We start from the raw sequence: 24,968 nt of genomic DNA, 5'->3' as shown, positions 1-24,968 counted from the left end.
TCATGGAGGATAGATCCATCAATGGCTATCATCCAGGATGGACAGGGATGGTGTCCCTAGCCTCTGTTTGCCAGAAGATGGGAATGGGTGACGGGATGGATCACCCATCACTTACCTGCTCTGTTCGCTCCCTCTGGAGCACCTGGCATTGGCCACCGTCGGAAGACGGGATACTGGGCTAGATGGACCCAATTTGGTCTGACCTAGTATGGCTGTTCTTAGTCATCTGCTGTTTTATTTAATACATGTTAAAAACCATTCTTTTTAAAGCTTATGGAGGACTGGTTGACTCCAAACGTTGATAATGGATTTTAACACCCTTTTCCCGCCGTCTCCAAATTGAATACAACCCATGCTGTTGTGGACTGGTAGTTCCAGTGACTTTCCTGCTGCCTATTTGAAATAAGTTTGGTCTCAGGCCAGTTCCAAGTGGATAAATGTCTGCCTTGCACAAACCATAACTGTAATTGGCATTTTTTGGCAGTCCTAGCAGAGAAACCAAGGATTGAACTCCCCTTTTGCCACGTAGGTGATCCTTTCAGGGAAGGTTTGAGGCATATTGGGAGAGTTATGGCATTATTATTTGGTAAAAACTTATTTTCATTTGATCAGATGCTGCTTTAGTAGCTCCTTACTGGATACGCTTCACAGCATTAAATAAGGGGTTTCTCTTAAAGCAGGGGGTGGATGCCTTGTGTTGTGAGGGCTCTCATTTCAGTACCTTCCTAGAGTAAAAAAAAATTGCCTTCCATAAACTTGGCTTCCTGCCATTATACATACTGTATTTTTGATATAAGAAGTAGCCTTAAAACACGAGTGATGATAAAGCACGTGGCAGCAACAAAGCATTTTGATCTGCCCAAATATCTATTGCTTATTAACATGGTTTGCATAGTGTCTTCGTGGATAGGTTTCATTTATTAGTCATGTAAGCAAGCTACCGGTTTGGAACCTGACCAGTAAATAAAAGCTTACTATTTTGTTGGAAAGTACAGAGATGTAGCCTTGATCTTAACTGTTCCCAGGAGAAATAATTAACGTTGCAGAGATGACATTCTCTGTGGTAACTGAGGGTCTTTTGTGTGTCCATTCTGCATAATTTCCCTATATCTTTGATTAATTATTTGTTTATAGCAGAAACTAAAAGCCCCTTTATAGATTAGAGGAATGTAATCCTCTAATCAGTCAGTACTTTTCTCATTACAGCAACAGCATCACATGATGAGACCAGTTCATGAGCTAATTGGCTGGGGGCAGTTCCAGTAACAGCTGCATTTAAAATCAATTCCTATTAGAGTAAAAGAAATTCTAATTTAGAATAAATGTAGGGGGCCAAGTCCTGGATTCTTTATTCTGATAGTTTTTCCTGTTTAAGTCAATAATGCTGTACTTGTGAGTCAAGTAAGCAGGGTTTGGTTTCTGTATTGTTTGAAGGAATTTGAGATAAAATACCATTCTTGAGCATGTTTGTTTTGTTGTTTTTTGTATGACTTAAAAAAATATCCCTAGCACTGATAAATGCTCAAGTATTTGTCCCATGAGAGGGAAGAAATTCTCCTCCATGAGTTTTGAACACTTACTTTTCTTTGAATGAAATGTTGAATCCAAAAGTGCTGAATGTTATATTCTACGTTAGGCCCTACTTCTCATTACTAATGTTTGAGGCCGTCTGCTTCATCACCAGGAATATAACTCTTTGTGGGCCTTTGAAACAAAGGCACATGAAGTGTCTTAAATGACCAGTGTGCACTTGCAGTATGAAAATTTTAAAATTGGAAGTGTTATGAATAGAGCTGGGATATTTGGAGATACAACTACTAAAAAAAAGCGAGGCTAAAATTTATTTTTTCCTCTGAACCAGTTCAGTAGTTCAGAATGGAAGCATACATACGAGGTTTGTCATGAAATATGGTGGTGTAAATTACAGTTGAGCTTTGGCACCTGATAGTGGTTAAATTATCTGAGTTTATAGCACTGTTTGGGATTATAGTATCTTCCTCAGCTGTGTGCAACTAAGTGTAGTGCCGATCCTGTCTTGCTTTGCTTGTCCAGGCTCCGCCAGTGGGATGGTATAGCCAGATAACGTTAATTAGACATTTCCTTACGTGGAGGCGTGGCTGGCTGGAAAGGGCAAAGATGTGGAATATGGGGACACAGAATTATAAAGGAAAAGGTTGGCGTTAAGCCAGAAAAATAGAAAACTTCTTCTGAGTTAACAGCAGTGACTTTAAACTAGGTAGTCACACTCAACAGTTGTTGTATATGCAGCACTGTAGGTACGCATGGTGCTCTACCAATAGACACAGTTACAGGCTCGAGCTCTGAATAATTGACCATCTAAATTTGACATAACACAGCATGGGGTGGCAAACACGTGGAACAGGGTGTGAATATGGGCAGATGTGAGGCTTGCATAAGAAATGTAGTAGGCCTATACTTACCATTGGTTCCAATTTAATATATCTGTATGAAGGCGGTGTCCAGGATGGAAGTCTGTCATGAAAGGCTAATAAAAAAAGTGAATTTTGATCAGGGTTTTGAAGGATTAGAACGAGTCTTGTAGTCTTGCAGGCATTAGGGAGGAAAGACACACAGATTGCTTTGTGGGAGGAGGAGATGCATAGCTAGTCTGTGCTAGCATTTTTAGTTATACTATGTAACTCAGCTTAACTGAATCAGTTACTTTAGTGTAGATATTCCTCAGAAATGTGTGAATGCTAAGGGCTTGTCTGTACTTGAAATGCTACAGCAGCACAGCTGCTGCGTAGACATTACCTACATCAGTGGGCGGGGTTCTCCCATCAGTGGAGGTAATCCAGCTCCTCGTGAGGCACTAGCAATCCTTTCATTGACCTAGTGCTGTCTATACCGGGGGTTAGGTCGACTAAACTACATCATTCAGGGGTGTGGGATTTTTCACATCTCTGGGAGACATAGCTGTGCCAATGTAAGTTCCCAGTGTAGACCAGCCCTAATACAAACACTTGCCAGTGTTGGTTCTGGATCATGACTTACTCTACACTGTGTGCGATCTTTTTCTGTTGGTGAACTGTGACCAGGCGCAAACATTGATGAGTTTTTGTAGTAGCATTTGCATGTGTTTGTGTCTGCACTAAATTATGCAATGATGTTTGCATGGCCAAAAACGCTAGTATAGACATGCCCAAAGGAAACATCAATATGAGTAAAAATGGCAGGGCACAGTTGGGGTAGTACTTAACTTTCATACAAAGCTTCAGTGCATATATTTCATAAGTTGTACTGAAAATGTTAAGAGTTGTGCAAACTAGGCATTCTGATGGAGCTGTTAGTAATCAAATCAATCTGGAAATTCGTTTTCTGAGGTTGATGGAGAAAAATAATGCTGGGGCAGCATATCTCAATTGATTAACAAAAGCACACGTGAAGGATTTATCTGTTTTTCCATTGTTTCTCTAGTGTGTTTTTTGTAACTGTACTTTATATATGTTGGTGGAGGACTCAAAAGCACTGAAATTCGAGAACATGCATTTTCCTCATTTTAATGGTGATAAAGGATTAATACTAGAATGGAAAGCTACATTGAGACCAAAGGGAGCATGGATGTAGGTAAGGTTGTATCTTCTTGTCTCATGCAGTTTGCTGGATTTTTTTCTTTTGTTTGCTAAAGTGTGTGTTCAGATTTCTAATTTGTATCAAAGGAAATGGAGCAAAACTACCAAAGTAAAATATCTCAGATATTTGGTGGAGGAGCGCAACTGTTATTTGGATATGATAGAGAAAGAGAAGACAGGCTTAATATTTGGAGTGAAAAGCACATGAACACAGGTGATTTTACTACTTTACATAGGGGAGAGCAAATCTATAGTAAAGCAACCATGGAAAAATAACAAGTGAATCCATACATGCAGTTCAGGTGAAACTTTTTCCCCTCCCCCCTGCACCCCCCCAATTTGAGTGTGAATGGGATGACTTTCCTGTAGTAAATTCTAGTGGATGAAACAAAAGGCTGTTTAATGTAATTGCTGAATATGTTGTGGTGTTTTATAAAACCTTTTTGAGTTGTTTGTCAAAAATAGTAAAGTGATTTTTAAAGTTTTGATTTTGCCCAGTTTACTCCCTAACTCCCCAGATGGAATTGAACATGAGGACATAGAAAGTATAATAATGCCAAATTATTTTGAGACAAGAATTTCCCCCTTCACCACCCTCCATGCCATTGTCTTGTCCAGTTTTGAGGCTGGCTGACAAGCCCTGTCAGTCTTGAAGGTGAATGAGCATTCTGTCTGCTCAGCTGCCACTGTAACAGACTTTTCTCATCCCGGGAAGTGCTCTGTAAATTTGTGGTTAAATAGTAAAAACACTACGAACTTTGAGATGCAATGTATTTAAAGTACAAATAGTTGCCAAATTCTCACCATTTATATGAGAACCCTTTTGTTCTAAAAGTTAGCAATGTGTATTCATCATGGATATATGTAAAGTAGGGGGAGGTAAATAAGTAGGACCCTACCAAATTCACTGTCATAGGATTTTAAAAATAGTCAGTTTCATGGTTTCAGAAGTTTATATCTGAAATTTCATGGTATTGTAACCGTGGGGATCCTGACCCAAAAGTGGGTTGTGGAGTGGGTGTCGTAAGACTATTGTAGGGGGATTGTGTTGCCACCCTTACTTTTGTGGTGCTGCTGGCAGGGGTGCTGCCTTCAGAGCTGGGCAGCTGGAGAGCAGCGACTGCTGGCTGGGTGCCCAGCTGTAAAGCCAGCTCCACCTTCAATAGTAGCGTAGAAGTCAGGGTCATAGAGAGGGGGGTTATCATGTCCCTGTTTTCCCAGAAGCCTCCTTCCCGGCTCGGGGGCTGACCAGCTCCCTCGCTTCTGTGCTGCCTTCGGAAATGGGCTCCCAACCAGCGGCCGCAGAGTTTCATGCACCCATGGGAGGTTCCCAGAGGTGGGTCTGACCTGGCTCTGGGAGCCGCCTATGCAGGGGAAGAGGAAGTCACATCCCTCTTCAGCCTGGGCTGGGCTAGCAGCTGGAGCCCAGTGCATGTAGGACCCCCTCAGCTGAAGCATTCCCAGCCCTGCCCCTCCCTGACAATAGCTACATTTCACGGGGAGATCAGATTTCACGGTCCGTGATGCTGATTTCATGGTCAGTGAATTTGGTAGGGCCCTAGTCATAGGTACAGAGGATATTGTTAAGGATTTTGTTATCTTATCAGTAGGTGGGATGTTACTGGTTCTAGCTATATTGTCCATTATAAGTAAGGCTACAATTTAGTCACGGGTATTTTTAGTAAAAGTCATGGACAGGTCATGGGCAATAAACAAAATTTCACTGCCTGTGACTTATCCATGACTTATATTAATCAGGCCTGTGATTATATCTTTGGGGGTGGGGAAGAGGGTGTGGTTGTGGGGGGTGCCTGGGACCAGTGGCTCCAGCTGCCTGGGGCCAGCAGATCCTGGAGCCAGCTGCTTGGGCGGCCCTGGGGTTAGCCCCCTGGCCTCTGCAGAGGTCGAGGAAAGCTTCAGAATCTGTGACTTCCGCAACCTCCGTGACAGACATGGAGCCCTAATTATAAGTGAAGGCCAAAAGATTTAAACCTAAGTACCTAAACTTCTGTTCTTAAATCCAGATATAGGAACCTAAGTGACCCCCCGCCCCGGCAACCCCAAAACAAACAATGCTAAGCACCTCTAGCTTCTATTGCTTTCCACAGGATTTGTGAGCATTCAGTAACTTTGAAAACAATCAGGTATTTTTTTATTTAGGTGAATAAATAAGGATTTAAGAGGAGCTATAAGAATCCATTTTTTTTTTTAAAGCCTTTTACTTAGGGCATGGCTACACTTGCAGATGTAGTGTGCTTTGAGTTAAACCCGCCTTCGGAGAGCGCAATAGGGAAAGCGCTGCCGTCTGTCCACACTGACAGGACCAAGTGCACTGGCGTGGCCACATTTGCAACACTTGCAGCGACATTGGGAGCGGTGCATTATGGGCAGCTATCCCACAGAGCACCTCTTCCCATTCTGGCACTGTGGCGTGTGGGAAGGGGACAGAGGGGGCCGGGCATTCTGGGTCCTGTCCCAAAGCCCTGTGATGCATCGGTTCGCATCCCAGCAATCCCTGTGCTTCTGTCCACATTTGGCGCCATCTTTCAACATTTTTTGTACTGCGTGCTCTGTCTTCCCTTTTGGTCTGCGGGAATGGAGCCCAAACTGCTGATGAGTCTTGCCAGCACATCATGTTTGGCAGTAGAGTTGTTCCTTATGATCCAAAGTGACAGTGAGGGCTCTGACGATGTGTTACCCGAGGCAATAGCATATGACACGAGTTTGCTTGTGGCATTCACGGACATGCTCATCACCGTGGAACGCTGCGTTTGGACACAGGAAACAAGCACTGAGTGGTGGGATCACATCGTCATGCAAGTCTGGGATAACGAGCAGTGGCTGCAGAACTTTCAGATGAGAAAAGCCACTTTCATGGGACTGTGTGTGGAGCTTGCCCGCACCCTGTGGCGCACGGACACGAGATTGAGAACTGCCCTGATGGTGGAGAAGCAGGTGGCTATTGCAATCTGGAAGCTGGCAACTCCAGACAGCTACCGATTGGTCGCTAACCAGTTTGGAGTGAGGAAATCAACCGTTGGAATTGTGTTGATGCAAGTTTGCAGGGCCATTAATCACATCCTACTCAGAAGAACTGTGACTCCAGGTAATGTGCATGACATTGTGGATGGCTTTGCACAAATTGGTTTCCCTAACTGCGGAGGGGCGATAGATGGGACGTATATTTCAATTCTGGCACCAGCACATCTAGCCTGCGAGTACATTAATCAGAGGGGGCATTTCTCTATGGTTCTCCAGGCACTTGTGAATCACCGTGGGCATTTCATTGACATTAATGCAGGCTGGCCCGGAAAGGTGCATGACACACACATCTTTCCAAACACTGGCCTATTCAGGAAGCTGTAAGCCGGGACTTTTTTCCCAGACTGGAAGATCACTGTAGGGGAAGTCGAAATGGCCATTGTGATCTTTGGAGAGCCCGCTTACCCTTTAATGCCGTGGCTCATGAAACCTTAAACAGGGAGCCCTGACAGCAGCATGGAGAAGTTCAACAACTTGCTGAGCCGGTGCAGAATGACTGTGGAGTGTGCTTTTGGCCGTTTAAAGGGCCGCTGGCACTCTCTGTGTGGGAAGCTGGACCTGACGATGACAGCATCCCCGCCATTATATCAGTGTGCTGTACCATAACATTTATGAAGGGAAGGGTGAATGATTCACTCAGGCATGTACCACAGAGGTTCAACACCTGGAGGCTGAATTTGAACAGCCAGAGAGCAGGGCTATTCAAGGGGCCCAGTGTGGGGCTGCAAGAATTAGGGATGCCTTGAGGGAGCAATTTGAGGCTGAAAGCCACCAGTAATGTCTGGTGCCCTGCACCGGAGTGAAGTGCAGTGGTTCCAATGTTAGTAGGAATCTGTGTTTGCTGTGCTGACTTGCGGTGCCTGTTTCTTTCTTGGGCTAAGGTATCTTTTTTACTTTATGCAATAATAAAGAATGTTTTCAAAACCAAAAAATCCATTTATTGAAAAGAGAATTCTTTTAGTGAAAAGAAACCCAACTGCTTGGGAAAGAGAAAGGGCCAAGGGAGTGGGGTGGGGAATGGTACAATCACAGATTTGCGTATGTCCTGTTACCATACTCGGCCTTCCTGTCTGGAGTGCTGTGCAATGAGTGCTGCGCTTCAGGATGGCTATACTGCATGGTGATGGGGGTTGAGTGCAGTAGATAAGGGCCAAAGTTTTCAGGGCTGAGTGGTGAAGCTACAGGTGTTGGAGGCAGCTGGTGGTGGTAAGAACCCGAATGTTGGGGAAGGTGGGTTGGAGGTGACATGGGGGCACAAGGGAAAGAGTTTTGGGACAAGGGCTGCGGGGGGGTCGGGCATGGTAGTGCTCCACCTGCATGGCTACGAGCACCTGGATTGAGTCTGCTTGGTGCTCCATTATGCTTATCAGCTGATCCGTGCTTTGCTGCCGGTGCTTTTCATTCTGCTGGCGGATCCTCCTTTCACTGTCCCACCACTCCTGCACTTTTTGATTTTCATTACTTGAATGCTGCATTACTTAATGCAACATGTCTTCCTTGCTTCTATGTGGCCTCTTTCTGATTCTTTGAAGTCTTTCGGCCAGTGATAACACGGATGGCTGTATCCGATGAAGTGAGCTGTAGCTCACGAAAGCTCATGCTCAAATAAATTGGTTAGTCTCTAAGGTGCCACACGTTCTCCTTTTCTTTTTGAGATCTCTGTTGCATTTTGCCTTTACAGATGCAACCTTCTTAACAGAGGCAGCATTGTTCACACCAGACAGAGCAATGATTCCCCTGTACTTAAGGGCAAGCACAGTCTACACAATAGCATCATTTGCCTGTCCCAAAGTGAGCGCAAATAACCCACGGGAGCCCCAAAATGGTGAGTAAGCACAGGGTCAAGCCTGACTGACTGTTTCACAGCAGTACTGTCTCCTCTGGGTTTCTGTGCTTTGGAGAGAGCCAACAGTGGCAGGGGGCCCCTAGACTGAACACTGTATCTACATGTTCCACAGGAGTTGGTCCTGGAAGATATCTCGCTGCTGAGGGTGACCTGGGAATCTAGGGATGGTCATCTACCGCAGTGCGGCTTCCACCCTTGCCTGTGTACAACAATGGTCCCCCGCCTCTCATGGCACAGTGGTGCAGACAAGTTAGCCTTACTGGGACAAGGAACACAGTGTCTCTCCTGAGAAACCTGTGCAATCGCACTGCCCAAGTTCTGGATGAGACCTTTGAAGAGATCACAGAGGCCGATTACCGCGATGTGAGAGAGCACATCAACGCCCTGTTTCACATCTAGGCATGCATGCAGCCCCAGCCCTAACCCTCCTCACCCCAAGAGCCCGTACCGAATAACTTCCTTCTCAAAATAAAAGCCGCTTACTGGGAACCTCCTCTGGTGTTTGTCCTTCCCCAGGCACCGGCCGCCGCGTCTGGCTACCTTCCTCCTGGCTTGAGAACAGCTCCTGGCTGCATGCATCGTGGGATTCCGGGGTGCCTTCCTCTGCCTCAGCACCCTTGCTTCTACTTGCCTTGTTGAACTGGGCTCTGAAGTGTCCATGGTAGTGGTTGTTGGAGTGGAGGTGGGGTCGGCCCCAAGTATCGTGTCCAGCTCTTTGTAGAAAGAGCAGGTTGCAGGGGCAGCACTGGAGTGGCTGTGCGCCTCGCAGGCTTTGCGGTAGGCATTCTGCAGCTCCTTCACTTTAACCCTCACTTCAGAGCATCCTGGTCATGGCCCTTTTCCATCAAGTCCCTTGATTTCTGCCTGAAAGTATCGTAATTCCTACCGCTGGAGCACAGCTGGGACTGGACAGCTTCCTTCCCCCGCAACACTGATGAGGTCCAGCACCTCGGCATTGCTCCATACTGGGGAGTGCCTGGTGCATGGAGGCATGGTCACCTGGAAAGATTTGCTCAGCCAGGCATGGAGTGCTCTCAGAAAACAGGAAGGAGATTTTCAACATTTCCAGAGAATTTAAAGGATGGGTCTGATGGTTGGTCACCTGAGGGCAGGGCAGTAGAGTTCAAAGTGATGACCAGAGTGGCTAGAACAGGCATTGTGGGGCACTTCTGGAGGCCGATCAGAGCGCATTAATAGACCAGGGCATTCACTCTGGTGCTGCGGTGCTCCAGCAGGGGCGCACAAAACATTATTCCACTCACTGAGGAGGAGTACCAGGAGCGGACCAGCTGTGGAGTCAGAGCGCTCTACATGCCTTGCCAGTGTGGATGGGTAGTGAGCTAGTGCGACCCGGGGCTCCTTCAGTGGGCTGTAACTTGCAAGTGTAGCCAAGCCTTTAGAGTAGGCAATGCAGCTAGAACAAGTAGTATCATATCCATCCAAAAATCTCAGTGACTATAGGACCCAGTCCTGCTGCCCCAGCTGTCCTTTGCAAACTTCCCCAATTTAATGTAACAATGATGTTGAGGAGTGGTTTATGTTGTAATCATTTCCCATGTTTTTGATCCCACACGTTGTTAGATCACAACTGTCCTGGAAACCCCTCACCAATTAGAGTGGTTTTATAATCACATTTTCAAATTATTCTTGTTTTTTTCTGTCCTTTGCTGCTGTGTGAGTGGCACACAAATAGGGTAAACTGACTATTCGGTGGGAAAACAACTAAATCCATTGTATACATGGTGCTGTCAAAGGCACAGAAAAAAAAAAAGCGGGGGGAGGGATTTCCCCTCCAATATTTCAATTAATCATAGGTCTTGTGACAACAGTAGGTTTTGAAAAAAATTCAAACAAATTTGATTGTGTCCCTTAATCTTAATACATAGAGACCTGTGAAATTCTTTTTATTTTTTTTAAAATTTTCATTTTATTTTTCAGGAATTTTTGTTTTATCCATTAAAATGTTTTATTTCTCTGTAAATGTAATAAATACCGCAGTTGACTGTAGGTAAATAAAAACAGTGTATAAATCCTAGTTTAGCTATACTATCATAGTATAATTAATCATTATTCCAGGGTACTGAAAGGTTTTAGGAATTAAAAACAAGCACAGAACAGTATTCTGCATTTTCTTTTTTCGTGATTTGTGATCTGTTGCTTACAATCAGTGTATTCTTGGGTGGGTGGAGTTCTCAGTTTACACTAACTGTAGGGTACATGGGACACTAAATAATGATACTGGATAAACTGGCATTTTGGCACATGAGCCCAAAACAGTATGTCAGTAGCATCTAGATACATCAGAATGATTCTTAAGTATATCTTATACGCTTTTTGCTCAGTTTCAGGTACCATAATAACACACATACCTTTTTGATATCTGTTAGCAGTGGCACATTTTTAATAGTCCTTGATGATACTTGTATTTAGGATGGTCATGTGGCTATCTCCAGTGGATTACACAATAAGCTAAATGAAGCTAGTAATTTAATTGCTGCATTTTCTGATATTTGTTTGACCATCTTATCAAGTAAGTTTTGAATAGTCACTTTTGCCTGTCGGATGCTCAGTCTTCTGTGTCTGGCTCCATGGCAGCAATACTGTTTTCATCTGAGGCCTCTACAGCGATTCTTAATAGCACAACACTTCACATGAACATCAGTACTCTTTTGTGAGCAAGAGTGCCCAAGCCTTTTTGATTTAATCTAATTGTGTAATGAAATCTGGTATTTGTGCACAATGTGCCTTCACAAAGCTGCACTGAAACTTTACATCTTCCAGGATCGTTAGGAGGGCTTTCATAATGGGCTGGCTTCTTCAGATCAAAGAAAGCTAACAAAGCACAGAACTGAACCAGGAGTTCCACCTGGTTATTGCTTGCTGGGTATATAAGAAAGCAGACAGCTCAGGGTGGTTTACCTTTAGGAATTGCAGAAAGGCAGACTTCAGTGTCTTGAGAATGAAAACTCTGTCTTAAATCTTGCCACTGTGAATTTGTCAGTTAACTGATCGACAAATCCATTTCCAACTAAATGGAGTTTCTGTGCCCAACATGTCATATGCAAAACTTCAAGAGCACTGAAACACTTTATTATATACACTGCTGAGTCACTCAGTGGCAAGCACATCAGAATGCTATGTTGTAGCTGTTCAACATATCCATAAATGCCTGGGAACATGTGGCTGCATTGGCAGTTTCAAGAAATAAGACTGCAGCCTGGTGAATGTTTTCTGTCTCTGTACCACCAAAATAAAACTACAGAGACACACCTTCCTGCACTGTCTGACATTTCGTCACAAATCTCAGCCGGATGCTTGCCTATGACGGCACCTCATCCTTTGTTGCCTGTCCAGCTTGTGGAAGATATTCAAGCCTGAAGCAGTCAGAACTTGGAAGGTCACTGGCTCCTAAAATAGGATAAAAGGACACTAGTTTGAAACAATATATTGGAAAATGCTTAAAAGTCATCAACATTTCCAGTTGTCTTCATATTAGTTTAATAATTAGTTAAATGGTTTCAGGGGAAAAAAGCCGCAAAGTTAACTCACCTGATGCGTAGTGATTCAAGTACTTTTGAACTGAAGGATGGTCAAGCTTCTGTAGTGGGTGTTGCTGCTGGCACACATTGGAACTGCATCCTCTACGAATGCAGTTTTTTCTTTGGCTGTCTTGGCACTTTGCAGTGTTTCACCATTTGTAGCTTGGCATGTTCTTTTGCTTATATCCGTGACTGTACAGGTTTTTTTCTCCTGTGACTGACAGATCAACAGTCTGTAACGAGCCTGTCTTTTTACTCCCATTGCAGCTGACAGTTGGAAAATCTGCATATCGTGTCGCTATCAGCAACATATGTCCTTTCATGCTTAAATTTTTTGCTATGTTTAATTATGACAGGTGGCTTCGGATTTTAAAACACAACATCTCTGAGGGCAAAACCTGTGAATTTCCATGAGGTGTTTGAACAACTCTTGCTATAAATGCATTTGCACAGGTGCAAACCTGCCTTGAGACACTCACCAACCACCACCGCAGTTAGCTGTCCCAATATATCCTGGATAGCTCCTTAGAGTTCCCTCCTTGAAATTTAGCCCATACTGCAGACCCCAAATAAGCCTCATCTCTCCATCCCAACTTAGTGACATGGGACACCCTGAATGGTCCCAGCCTCTATTGCTTCCTTCAGCTCCCCCCTCCCATTTTAACCCCCCGATATTCCCTCGGACCCCTTCCCCCCCCTTAACTATTTCCCCTATCTTCATGCCAGGCATCCCTCCCCTCCCCATCCTTCCTTATATATTGTCCCTTGCTTGGGAAATTGAGAAGTCCTTCAGGGAGGTTACAGTGTGAGTCCTCACTACTCTCACCCTGCAGCAATGGCTCCTGTCCTTGGGGGGTTGTCCCCAGCTCCCCGCTCTGGGCGTTGTGAGCTGGTGCAGGAGTTTGCAGTGCTGTTGCGGTGTAGCCTGACAGCCCTTCCCTGATGACAGAGAGGTGGCCAAGCCAAATTTGAGTGAGTGGTGCTGACACACCTTATGCTAGTCACAACATATAGAACAGGGAGTTGGGCCCAGCCCTATGAGCTATGAGCTGTTATGTTCTTTTTGTTTTATTTTTATGTTGCCTGACATTCCCAAAATATATGGGGCTGCCATAGACTTGTAGGACTGGAAGGGACCTCGAGAGGTCATCTAGTTTAGTCCCCTGCACTCATGGCAGGACTAGCTACTATCTAGACCATCCCTGACAGGTGTTTATCGGACCTGCTCTTATAAATCTCCATTATGGAGATTACACGACCTCCCTAGGCAATTTATTCCAGTGCTTAACCACCCTGCCAAGAAGTTTTTCTTAATGTCCAACCTAAACCTCCCTTGATGCAATTTAAGCCCATTGCTTCTTGTCCTATCCTCAGAGGTTAATGAGAATTTTTTCACCCTCCTTCTTGTAACAACATTTTCTGTATTTGAAAACTGTTATCATGTCCCCCTCTGTCTTCTCTTTTCCAGACTGAAAAAAATGGGTTTGTTTAATCTTTCCTCATACGTCACATTTTCTAGATCTTTAATAATTTTTGTTGCTCTTCTCTGGACTTCCTCCACTTTGCACATTTCAGGAAAGAGGAACAATCCAGAACCGGACGCAGTACTCCAGCTGAGGCTTAATCAACAGGGAATAAAGCAGAAGAATTACTACTTGTGTCTTGCTTTCAACACTCCTGCTAATACATCCCAGTTTGTTCAGATCATTTTGAATTTTAATCATATCCTCCAAAGCACTTGCAGCCACTCCCGGCTTGATATCGTAACACAAACTTTCAATGTATGGAATACATAAATTCTGGAAATTTCAGTGTAAAAATAGAATTAGGCAGACCAAAATAGAATTTGAAGAGCAGTTAGCAAAAGACACAAACTAACAAAAAAAACTTAAGTACATCAGAAGCAGGAAGCTTGACAAATAATTAGTGTGGCCACTGAATGATTGAGGTGGTAAAGGAACACTCAAAGAAAACAAGGCCATTGTGGAGAAGCTAAATGCATTATTTGCATCGGTCTTCATTGCAGAGAATGTGAGGGAGATTCCCACACTTGAACCATTTTTTTTAGGTGACACATCTGAAGAACTGTTCCAGATTGAGGTGTCAGTAGAGGTGGCTCTGAAACAGATTTCATAAATTAAACATAACTAAATCACAGGACCAGATGGTATTCACCCAAGAGTTCTGAAGGAGTTCAGATATGAAATCGCAGAACTACTAACTGCGATATGTAACCCATCACTTAAATCAGCATCCATACTAGATGACCAGAGGATAGCTGGTTTTTAAAAAAGGCTTCAGAGGTGGTCCTGGCCATTACAGGCTGGTAAACCTAACTTCAGTACCAGTCAATTTTTTTAAACTGTAGTAAAGAACAGAATTATCAGACCCCTAAATGAACACACTGCTGGGGAAATGTAAACATGGCTTTCAGAAAGGGAAATTGTGCCTCAGCAATCTTAGTATTCTTTGAGGGGGTCAACAAGGGTGATTCAGTGGATATAGTGTACCTGAACTTGCAGAAAGCCTTTGACAAGGTCCCTCACCAAAGGCTCTTAAGCGGAATAAGCATTCATGGGATAAGAGAGAAGGTCCTCTTGTGAATCAGCAGCTGATTAAAAGATAAGTAACACAGGGCAGGAATAAATGGTCCGTTATCACAGTGGAGCAAGATAAATAGCAGGGCCCCTAAAGACCTGTACTGGGACCAGTGCAGTTCAACATATTCATAAATGATCTGAAAAAAAGAGCTTAACAGTGAGGTGGCAAAGTTTGCAGATAGTACAAAACTACTCAAGATAGTTAATTCCAAAGCTGACTGTGAAGAGTTACAAAGGGATCTCACAAAACTGGGTGACTAGGCAACAAAGTGGCAGATGAAATTTCAATGCTGATAAATGCAAAGCAATGCACAGTGGAAAACATAATCCCAAGTATCTGTGCAAAATGATGGGGTCTAAACTAGCTATTATCACTCAGATTTTGGAGACATCGTGGATTGTTCTCAATGTGCATCAGCAGTGTAAGGAAAAAAAAGGGGGGGCGAACAATGTTTGGAATCATTAGGAAAGGGATAACTAATAAAACATAATCATAATATCACTATACAATTCTGGTTGTCCTGTCTCAAAACAAGATGTATGAGAATTGGAAAAAGTACAGAGAAGGGCAATAAAAATGATTTAAGAGTATGGAACAACCTCCATATGAAGAGAGATGAAAAAGACTGGGACTGTACAGCTTAGAAAAGAGATGACTAAGGGGGATATGCTAGAGGTCTCTCAAATCCTGAATGGTGTGGAGAAAATGAATAAGGAAGCTTTTATTTACCCCTTCACATACCATACAAACCATGGGTCACCCAAATGAAATGAACAGGCAGCAAGTTTTAAAGAAACAAAAAGAAGTACTTCTTCACATGGTGCAGCTGAGGTGTGGAACTCTGCCAGGGAATGTTGTGAAGTCCAAAATTATAACCAGGTTCAAAAAAGAACTAGACAAGTTGATGGAAGATAGGTCTGTCAGTGCCTATTATCCAAAATGGTCAAGGATGCAACCCTGTGTTCTGGGTGTCCCTAGGACTCTGACTGCCAAAAGTTGGACTGGACAATAGGGGATGAATCACTTAATTGCAGTGTTCTGTCAATTCCATCTGAAGCATCTGGCACCAGCCACTGTAAGAAGACAGCATCCTGGGCTAGATGAACCACTGGTCAGACCCAGGATAGGTATTCTTATGTTCTTATACTGAACAACTGGCCTATCTCCGCTTATTAGGACATGAAATAGTGCCTTTCAGTGTAGTGTTACTTTGGGTATTCAGTAGTTTAGAATTATCTATCCAAACGGTTTTTGATTTCCTGGATACAGCTATTTACAAAGATGAGATAATGATATGTACACCCTTGTATCAATGTGAGTACTGCATGTACAGATTTGTACTGCATGAATGAAATACTTGGATGGGTTTTATGTGTTTACATCTTGTGAAATTTTAAAAACAAACTCTATTAGAAAGTTAACTTGAAAAAGGAATATTTAACCGTATCCCCAATATTTATTGTTACAGAGAAGTATTTTGGAGTTACTTGGCAAGACACTCACTGTTCATGTATTGTTACATTTTGAAAATGACTGCATTTAATTTTCATTATAGCAAGTGCATTTTTTTCAAACCCTATACTTTACTAGACCTTCTCTTACACACATAATCACCGTTTTGATTTCAGGATGTGGTCAACAAAATTAGGAACAAAAAACGTCTTGCAAATGCCAGGAAATATTTCCTTCCTTTTCCATCTCCCAGAACAGAAATGTAATTCGTTAGTTTAGAGCAGTGGCCTATAATCTTGAAGTTTCACTAAATCATCACAATGAAACTTTAAGAGCCATTATGATCCCTGTTTTTCACACTGTCAGAATTAAGGTATAATTTTTTGGGATGAGTGGAGAAAAAGAAAACAGGTGTTTTGTTTTTTTGTTGGAAAGCTATGAAAAACACATTTTAAAATTGTACATATTTGTGCTATCTTGAAACTAAAAATACCATGTGTTTAAAAGTTACTTCATGAGTGTAGCCATTCTTGAGGGAAGGTTAACCTATGTTTTCTTTAACTTAGTTATTACTTGTTTTCATTAGTTCTTTAGATTATCAGATTATATTGGCAGATATGCAAATGTCCAGTGCACTTTATGTTATGATGTTCACTGCTAGAAGGGGATTGATATTGTTAGTTTAAGAGCCAGAGTAAAACTTAGAAGGGAAAATGGGAGACACTGCTGATTTAGGATGCTTTGTCTTACTCCACAGTACTGCTGTGTTTATCAGTGCATTGGTGCAAAAATAAAATAAAATAAATTAGTTCCACACTAGGAGACAAATAGTGAGATGAATTTCTGAGCTCTGACCATTCAAATGGTTAAGATTTAAAACTTGTTGCATATGCAAAGTAAATTCTTGAGGGATGAGCGCATTTGTGATGTCTGAAATAATTAGTTAAGAAATAAAGAAGTTATTATTTAATTAAAATTACTTTCTGAGCATGTTCAATAGACACTGTTTTTCTTACATACTTTAAATCCCCAGTCATGTAATTGACTCCATACAGGAGGACTATGGCAGCCTTATGGAGCCCCTTTGAAGCCCGTGAGGCTCCATACAGGTGCAAAGGTCTGCTCACATGGATCCAGTTGCAGGATTGGGATGGAGGTGGTTTACAGTGAACACAGACAGTAGATAATTGGGTCTCCAAAGCTCATTGCTGAGACCATTCGCAGCTAGCCAGCCAGTCATTCCCTCTGTTACATAACCTACTTACTCCTCAGCACCCTTAAAAGCAGTATGGGAAGGGCCACCGAGGGGAGTTGTGGTTTTGTGTCAGAAGCCAGTGGATGCAATCTGAAATTTCACACATGCTCCCTGACTTTCTGGAGTGCACAGCATGAGAGCAGGAAAATGCGTAAAGGAATATGCAATCTGTCTTTGTGCATAAAAAATATTCTTTTGTATCTCTAAAAGAAATACAGATACCTAGACAACTTTTTACTGATGTATTAAGGTGCATAAATGATGGGGAAAACTAAAATATATGATCCCTCATGCTAACTCTCCTACCTTCTAGATATGTACACAATATATATCTTTCTGTAATTTACAAGGGTACACTATTTTAGACCAAATTAAAGTAACACAATTATTTTGCCATTATGTGGACATTATTCTGACCATTTATTTATTTTTTACAGCACCAACAGACATTTTTGAATCAGCTGAGGGAGATCACTGGTATCAATGACATCCAAGTACTGCAACAGGCCTTGAAGGTATGGTGGATTTTTAATGAATATCTAACTAATGGGAAGCAGCACGTGCACATGCTGTAAGTTAGCCTCCTGTGATGTCACTGTCTAGCTCTACTAAAGATCTGAACAACATTCTTCAGTGTAAGGAGGCAAGACCTAATAATTCCTTATGTGAAAAATAAGTTGGAAACTTTTTTTTTTTTTGGTTTGTGGTCAGGCAGAGGGGGTAGTGCTTGGATGTCGTATCCATCTAATCAAAAAAGAGCAGTAAAGGTAGCATCCTGATTCATTCCTATGGCATTTCCCTTTTAGTGGAAAAATGACACAATACCTATTAATGGCTTCTTGTGTAATTTGAAAGAACAAAATTGATATCTGGTTAGATATTAATATCAATTGATGTGTTGGGTGGGGTGTGTTTAAAAAGAAGGAAAATATTCTCTAGCCATCTCTCAGATCACTGTTAACATCCCTGCTATTTTATGATGCACCCAAAAAAAAAAAAAAATCCTGAGAGGATTATTATATATATGTAGTGTGTGTGTGTGTGTGTGTGTGTGTGTAATATATATATTTATTTATTTCCCAATGGTGGTTTTTTACCTTAGAAATATCAGGAGAATGAAGTGTGGTCTTCCCTGGTTATGTGTTGGTGGACCTCTGAAGTGTCTGGGCAGATTTTCAGGGAATGAATCTTTAACAAAATATTTATTCAGCCAAAATGTTAATTAGGCACTGAATTTGAAGACACTGATGTCAACAAAAACTAAAGCATCTCAGGCCTCATCTGCACAGTTTGTGCACAGTCTGACTGTTGGCTAAGGATTTGCTAGGTGGTGGCTTTTTGTTTTGTTTTGTTTAAGCGATGTAATTAGTGACTCTACCGTCCCACTGTAGAGTCAAAACAGTTATATCCCTTATAATTTATATATCTTCTTCCCCTTTCCATACTGGAACAGCTGTACTGGTATAAGATACCCCTATGCTAATATAACTGCATCCTCAGGGTGGGTTAAATACATTGGTTTAGTTAAAGCAATACAACTTTTCTAATGTAGACAAGACCCTTCGGCAGATTGAATAAGGATCTCTTCCTGTCTTAATTTGTCCTCATTTGCTCTCTTTTGACTCTTGTGATAACATCATTTCACTAGTTCTCCAGGTGTCATAAATTCTTGCAGAGCAAACAAGACCTGAATTTTTTGGGGGGTGGGGGTGCGGCAGGAGTAGAAACCGCCACGCTTCTTTCCCATACAAGGAAGCAAAATTCCCCTTCCCTCAAGCTTCCCTTTCAATTTATTATACAAAAATACACACACAACCTTTTCCTTCCTTCTCCAAGAAAAAATCGAAAGAAGAAGGGAAGGGGCTGCATTTTTAACATCTGTGTGTGTATGTCTGTTAATCCTGGTTAAATTTAGACTAGAGGAAAGGTCAACAATAGAATACCTGTAGCCTTAAAAATAAAAGGCCAGATCCTCAGGTAGCATAACTTGGCTTAGTTCTGTTGAAGTCAATGAAGCTAGATGAGCCAAATTACACTAGATGAGAATGCCATCTGAAATTTATAATTTACAGTGCCTTTTTAACTAATTTCTTCTTTGATGGGTACAACTGTAATGAAGAGTAATTACTGAAGAAACCTGTTGACTGCTCTGTCATTTATAATTGGAAGTAGACATTATGCCCACAACATTATTTGATTAGAAACTAGCCAAGTATATAAAATAAAAGTCTGAAGAGTTAAAATGATTTTAGGTTGTGGCTTTCTAACCAGAATTTCATGCGGAAAAAATGAAGTGCAGTTGGTTGTATGACAGTTGAAGTTGATCATAACAAACTCATTCTGGCCTACTGTTTAAATTAAAAAAAAAAAAAAAAAAAACAAACAAACAAAGTCTCTTTTTCTGTTGACATTTAAAGGACAGCAATGGGAACTTGGAATTAGCGGTGACTTTCCTTACGACAAAGAATGCCAAGGTTCCTCAGCAGGAGGAAGCAACTTACTATCAAACAGCACTTCCTGGCAATGACAGATACATCAGTGTGGGCAGCCAGGCAGACACAAGTAGGTATTTCTTTCTCTGTATAAACTATTTTAAAAGCAAAGAAACTGAGAACTTGACTGTACAAGATTTACCATCAGTTCTGCTTGTAAATTCCCTAACTTCACATTTCCTAGGTTTTCAGTTGCTCCTGTTTGTTTCAGCATAAATTTTACTTTCTTCAGTTACTTCTCTTGATTTTTTTTAACATTTTCCTTTTTGCTATTAGTTAGAAATTGAACTGGACCTACAACATATTTTTTCCCATTGTTGGGTTCCTGGTTGGGGCATGCCAGTTCAAGAAGGGTAAGTAGCTTTAAAGAGAGGCAAAAGTCCACAAACACAGGAGTACTTCAAACCTGAATAAAAATAAATATTAAAGCTATAAATACAATGTTATAGAAGTTACCACATATGCATTTTAAGGACCCTATATTGATAGTCAGTGGTGTCCATGAGGTAACTGATAACAGCAGGTGTTAAGCATGCTTTCTGCCTCTCAGGATTAACTCCCAAGTTTGTTAAGAAGTTGGCAGTTGTCTCTTGAAAAAGATAAACCATTAAAAATGGTTAAGATTGTTTCATACGGGAGGCATTATTTTCTGATTATTCCCTAATTGTGTTGATCTTTTTCTTACGTTAAGAGTGTACAGTGTATTTTCAGTCCTGGAGAGGACACTCGTCTTGCCCCCTTATAAATGCTTTATGTTCACATATTTCAGCATTTGCTACCTAAAGTAGAAATTATTCTCTAAAGAGATAAGAGAAATAACGTGGAAGAAACAGAGTATATTGAATGGTGTATAATAGATTTGAGTTCTGTAGTAACTTCTGAATTTTCTGTTAATATTGTTTTTGTGTTTCTAATCTCTTCTAAACACAAACCTAAAATTGAAATTTTAAAATTCTTTGCACCAGACCCCCCAAGCGGTGGAAATCTGCATGCCTTCATTGAAGTCAATGGAATTCTGCTTTAGAAGAGCATGGGCTTTTGCTCTTAGTTTTTATTTCAGGAAGCGGTGGTAACATAAGTAAAGACATTTTTGTTCAGGGTTAGGGTTTCATATTATTTTAAGCAGACATTATCCATTAGAAAATCTAGTTTTGTCTCTAACAACTTGGAGTTGGAAGAGTAGATTTATATAATTTTAAAGCTTATTTAGGTTTTGGAATAACTGAGCTAGTTTAGGTTTTCAGCCGTACAGTGCAGAAAAGTGTATTTAATCTTCTCTGTTTCTGATCTCCCTTCATACAATTTATCAGATATGCTGTGGAAAATTAGAATTTCCTAAGAATAAATTAAATATCAAAATATTGTGTAACTAAAGTAATTTAGGTCTGGGTAAAGTCAGAAAAGCTTCTGTACCAAAATGGTGCATACTTAACATATCAGCTTCCTGTATGGATCCAGTATTACATCTGCATACTTTTCTGAGATACAGGAATTTGCTACTGCAATATTTATGACTGTGTTATTCCAGAGCAAGTACCGATATGGGATAATGAGTTGGTTTCTGTTGTTGTTTGTTGTTCATGTTTCATTAACTACTCTACTGATGGAAAGAAGTCCAGTTGCAGAGCCACATTCTGCCCTCATTTATACCCCATGTAACCTTACTGGAGACAAGAGGGTTGTATAGGGTGTAACAGAGGGTATAATATGGCCCACAGAATGCACGAAATAGAGCACATTATGAGTTTGAAATCCATGTTTAATTTGCAGCACTGATCATTAGAAAAAATAAATATTTATGGCTGTGAAACTGATGAAAAATTGAAAGATAATCTAGAAGTAAGAACCATTGTGGAGTAAAAACACTAACATTTTGGAGACTGACGTCCCTTATGTTATCTGCTGATGACTGTTCAAGTTCATTGGCATCAAAGCTAGAGAATCCTTAATTCCTTGCAGGCTAGCTTTAGGTCACAGAATGAATGTATTTGGGAGTCTCATCCTAGTTTATTTCTGTACATGAGAAAACCACTAAACAATTCAGCCTACTTTGGCTGTCTCTGATGAAGAGAAATCCCTGACTGGGATAGCAGAACTCTTGCATATCAGAAGAGAGGAGACTTTGCAGAACTTTGAGAAACTTTGTAAGCTACATTATTCTCTGCTCAGTCCACTCTCTGCCGATAAGTACCTTTATCGCATCCACTAAATTTGTTCAGTTTTTTTATAAATAGAAAAAGCTCAAAACAAATCACCAGGACAGTCTGTTGCAATCAGAGTATGGTGGGGGTGGGAATAGGACAGTGGTTGATTTGAGAGGAGAATGGAAGCAAATGTGGGTTAAGACAAAATACGAAAACACAATAACATGATTACTTTAACCTTTATCATTCCATTCCATGAAGAGGGATGTTGATGCCACTTAAATCTGCAACACTGTGTAAAACTGATGAGTGTCTTGCTATTTAAATGTGTTGAACCCCATTATATACCCCACCAAGGTGTAATTATCTCAAGATAAACTCATCACATCATGCCTTATTGCTTGATCATTGACATTCATTTGAAATTTTAAGATGTCATGAGTCATCTAGATGCAGAGTGCTATAGTTTCTCAGCCATCCAGACTGGGGATAAGAGGTCAATAGATAAATACCGGAAACTCAGTCCCTTACCAGGGAACAAAAAATATCCGTTTGTTGAGGCTTTTGAGTGCATGCCAAGCAAAAAGGCATTGTTGGCTTATTCTTGAGGTTATTGGCTTAACTGGATCTATGCTATTGAAAGATGCTTACTTAGTAAAGAATAAAATATCTGCTTGAGCCACCAAGTACATTATCCAACACGGAAGGAAGTGTTAGGAAACTGAAGTTCCTCAAGAGTAGTAGGTTTTCTGTCCCGACCCTGTTTATAGCAAATTATTGGCTTGTCGGCAATTGGAAAAGCTATTAATTGAATGTTCGATTGTTAAGATTTTAAAACCATGACTAGTTAATGAAAATAAAGAACGTTTCCACTCCTACCTCCAACAATGCTTTATATTTCATAAATTTGATAATTTACTACTTATCCGAAATTAATTCAGTATTAAACACAAAAGCCACATTATTACAGAAGTCTTAATACAGCCTTCACTTGTGCATGTCCCAACACCTGCATGCAGTTTTCTAGCACCAACAGCTGCATATACAGTTGATTTGATCCCCTATATGTGCAAGTGGGAGTTGTCGGTTTGTGTGTATGTAAATAGAAACCATAGCATGAAAACTTGTTAAATGTTGGGTTGTTGCAATACACCTGTACAAAAATTCTGATCTAGAGGTTTTGGCTGTCATGTGGATCCCAGGCATTACAAAAGAGACCTGGCAGTTTTTTGCAGAAGGAGCACTGCGCCTATAACAACACACAAACCTAGGGAAGTACAGAAGTGTTAAATAAAGCTGTGCCATTATAGAGCACTTGAAGCACTTTCTACCTGAAGTTCAGTCCTTTTAGTAATATGATTTAAAACAGCTCACCTCAATTTATTTTTGTCTGGGGATGTTAGTCAGGATTGTTACATTGTTAAACATAGTATTTATTTTCTCCTTTTTAATTGAGAAACTTAAAGAATCCAGGGCTAGAGAAGGAAGAAGCAGTGAAAGGGGGAGAAATTCATTTTCGAAAAATATTGTCTTTGGGTCAGACCTCAGCCAAGCCTGACAGAAATAACCACACGCCCCTCTGTTCTAAAGTAAAGAAATTTCACCCCCCCCCATGCCACTAAAATTGTATCAAATTCAAGTCCTGAAATATTTCATGGTCTTCTGCAGTTTCCACGGTATGCATCCGATGAAGTGAGCTGTAGCTCACGAAAGCTCATGCTCAAATAAATTGGTTAATCTCTAAGGTGCCACAAGCACTCCTTTTCTTTTTGCGAATACAGACTAACACGGCTGTTAGTCTGAAACATTTCATGTATAGAAATTATTCTTCTCTGTAACTCTTAAGCTCCTCTGGCAGAGACAATCTTATGCGTGTAAAAGTCCCTTGTACATTTATGGAACTATATTAACTAGAGCAGAGGTGGGCAAACTACGGCCCATGGGCCCCTCCTGCCTTGCCCCTGAGCTCCTGGCCCTGGAGTCTAGTCCCTGGCCCTCCCCTGCTCTTCCCCTTTTCCTGCAGCCTCAGCTCACTGTGCACCGGCGCAATACTCTGGGCGGCGGGGCTGCGAGCTGCTGGGGCAGTGCAGCTGCAGAGCCTGGCCTGACTCGGCTCCAGCCGCTGGCGCTCCAGGTAGCGCAGTAAGGGGGCAGGGAACGGGGGGGTTGGACAGAGGGCAGGGGAGTTCAGAGGAGGGGGCGGGGGTGTGCATAGGGGTCTGGGCGGTCAGAGGGTGGGGAACGGGGGTTGAATGGGGGCAGGGGTCCTGGGGGGGCAGTCAGGAAGGAGGGGGGGTTGGATGGGGCAGTCAGGGGAAAGGGAGCGGGGGAGGGGAGGTGGATGGGGCAGCGATCGGGGGGGCAGTCAGGAATGAGAGGAGGGGTTGGATGGGGCAGCGGGGGGCAGTCAGGGGACAGGGAGCGGTGGGGGAGGGGGCAGGGGTTCTGGGGGCCTCTCAGGGAACTGGGCAGGTTGGATGGGGCAGCTGTCCCGGGGCAGCTGTCAGGGGGCAAGAAGCGGGGGGGGGGGAGGGCATGTGATATGGGGGCGGGGCTGGGCCACACCTGGTTGTTTGGGGAAGCACAACCTCCCCTAACTGGCCCTCCATACAATTTCCAAAACCTGATGCATGTTATGATGATCACTGCTGGAAGGGGATTGATATTGTTAGTTTAAGAGCCAGAGTAAAACTTAGAAGGGAAAACGGGAGAGACTGCTGATTTACCCTCAGGCCAAAAAGTTTGCCCGCTCCTGAACTAGAGGGTCACAGGCTTTGTTGCTTCTATAGGCTGAGCTCCCTGCACACACTTAGGGGCTCCTTGCATTCCTCTTTTTCCCCATAAACTACATGTGTGCCAAACGCTTCTCCCTCTCTATTTCAGGGACCCCCTGCAACTCCACTGCTTTGTTGTCATGCCAAGGGCTGTATGTCCCTTGATTCCTCCCTCTGGCACATGCCATGGGCTCTGTGTGCCACACCCAATACCATTGCTCTCATTCTCT

General features: G+C 42.2%; 1 protein-coding gene across 4 annotated transcripts in view; it reads left to right on the top strand.

Moving 5' to 3' along the window:
- Window positions 1–24,968, top strand: part of USP25 (ubiquitin specific peptidase 25) — a 147,095-nt gene that overhangs the window by 16,910 nt on the left and 105,217 nt on the right. For 3 of the 4 annotated variants that reach the window (XM_084619796.1, XM_084619797.1, XM_084619798.1), the window contains exons 2-3: window positions 17,766–17,843; window positions 19,746–19,890. In XM_084619796.1, coding sequence (XP_084475922.1) covers window positions 17,766–17,843; window positions 19,746–19,890 — 223 coding nt within the window. Of the gene's footprint in view, window positions 1–17,765; window positions 17,844–19,745; window positions 19,891–24,968 lie in introns of those variants that run through there. The other variant, XM_084619799.1, reaches the window with a different exon arrangement.

Source organism: Lepidochelys olivacea, assembly GCF_965140295.1.
Source record: "Lepidochelys olivacea isolate rLepOli2 genome assembly, chromosome: 1".
Lineage (NCBI taxonomy): Eukaryota > Metazoa > Chordata > Testudines > Cheloniidae > Lepidochelys > Lepidochelys olivacea.
This window is presented reverse-complemented; position numbering and strand designations above follow the sequence as displayed.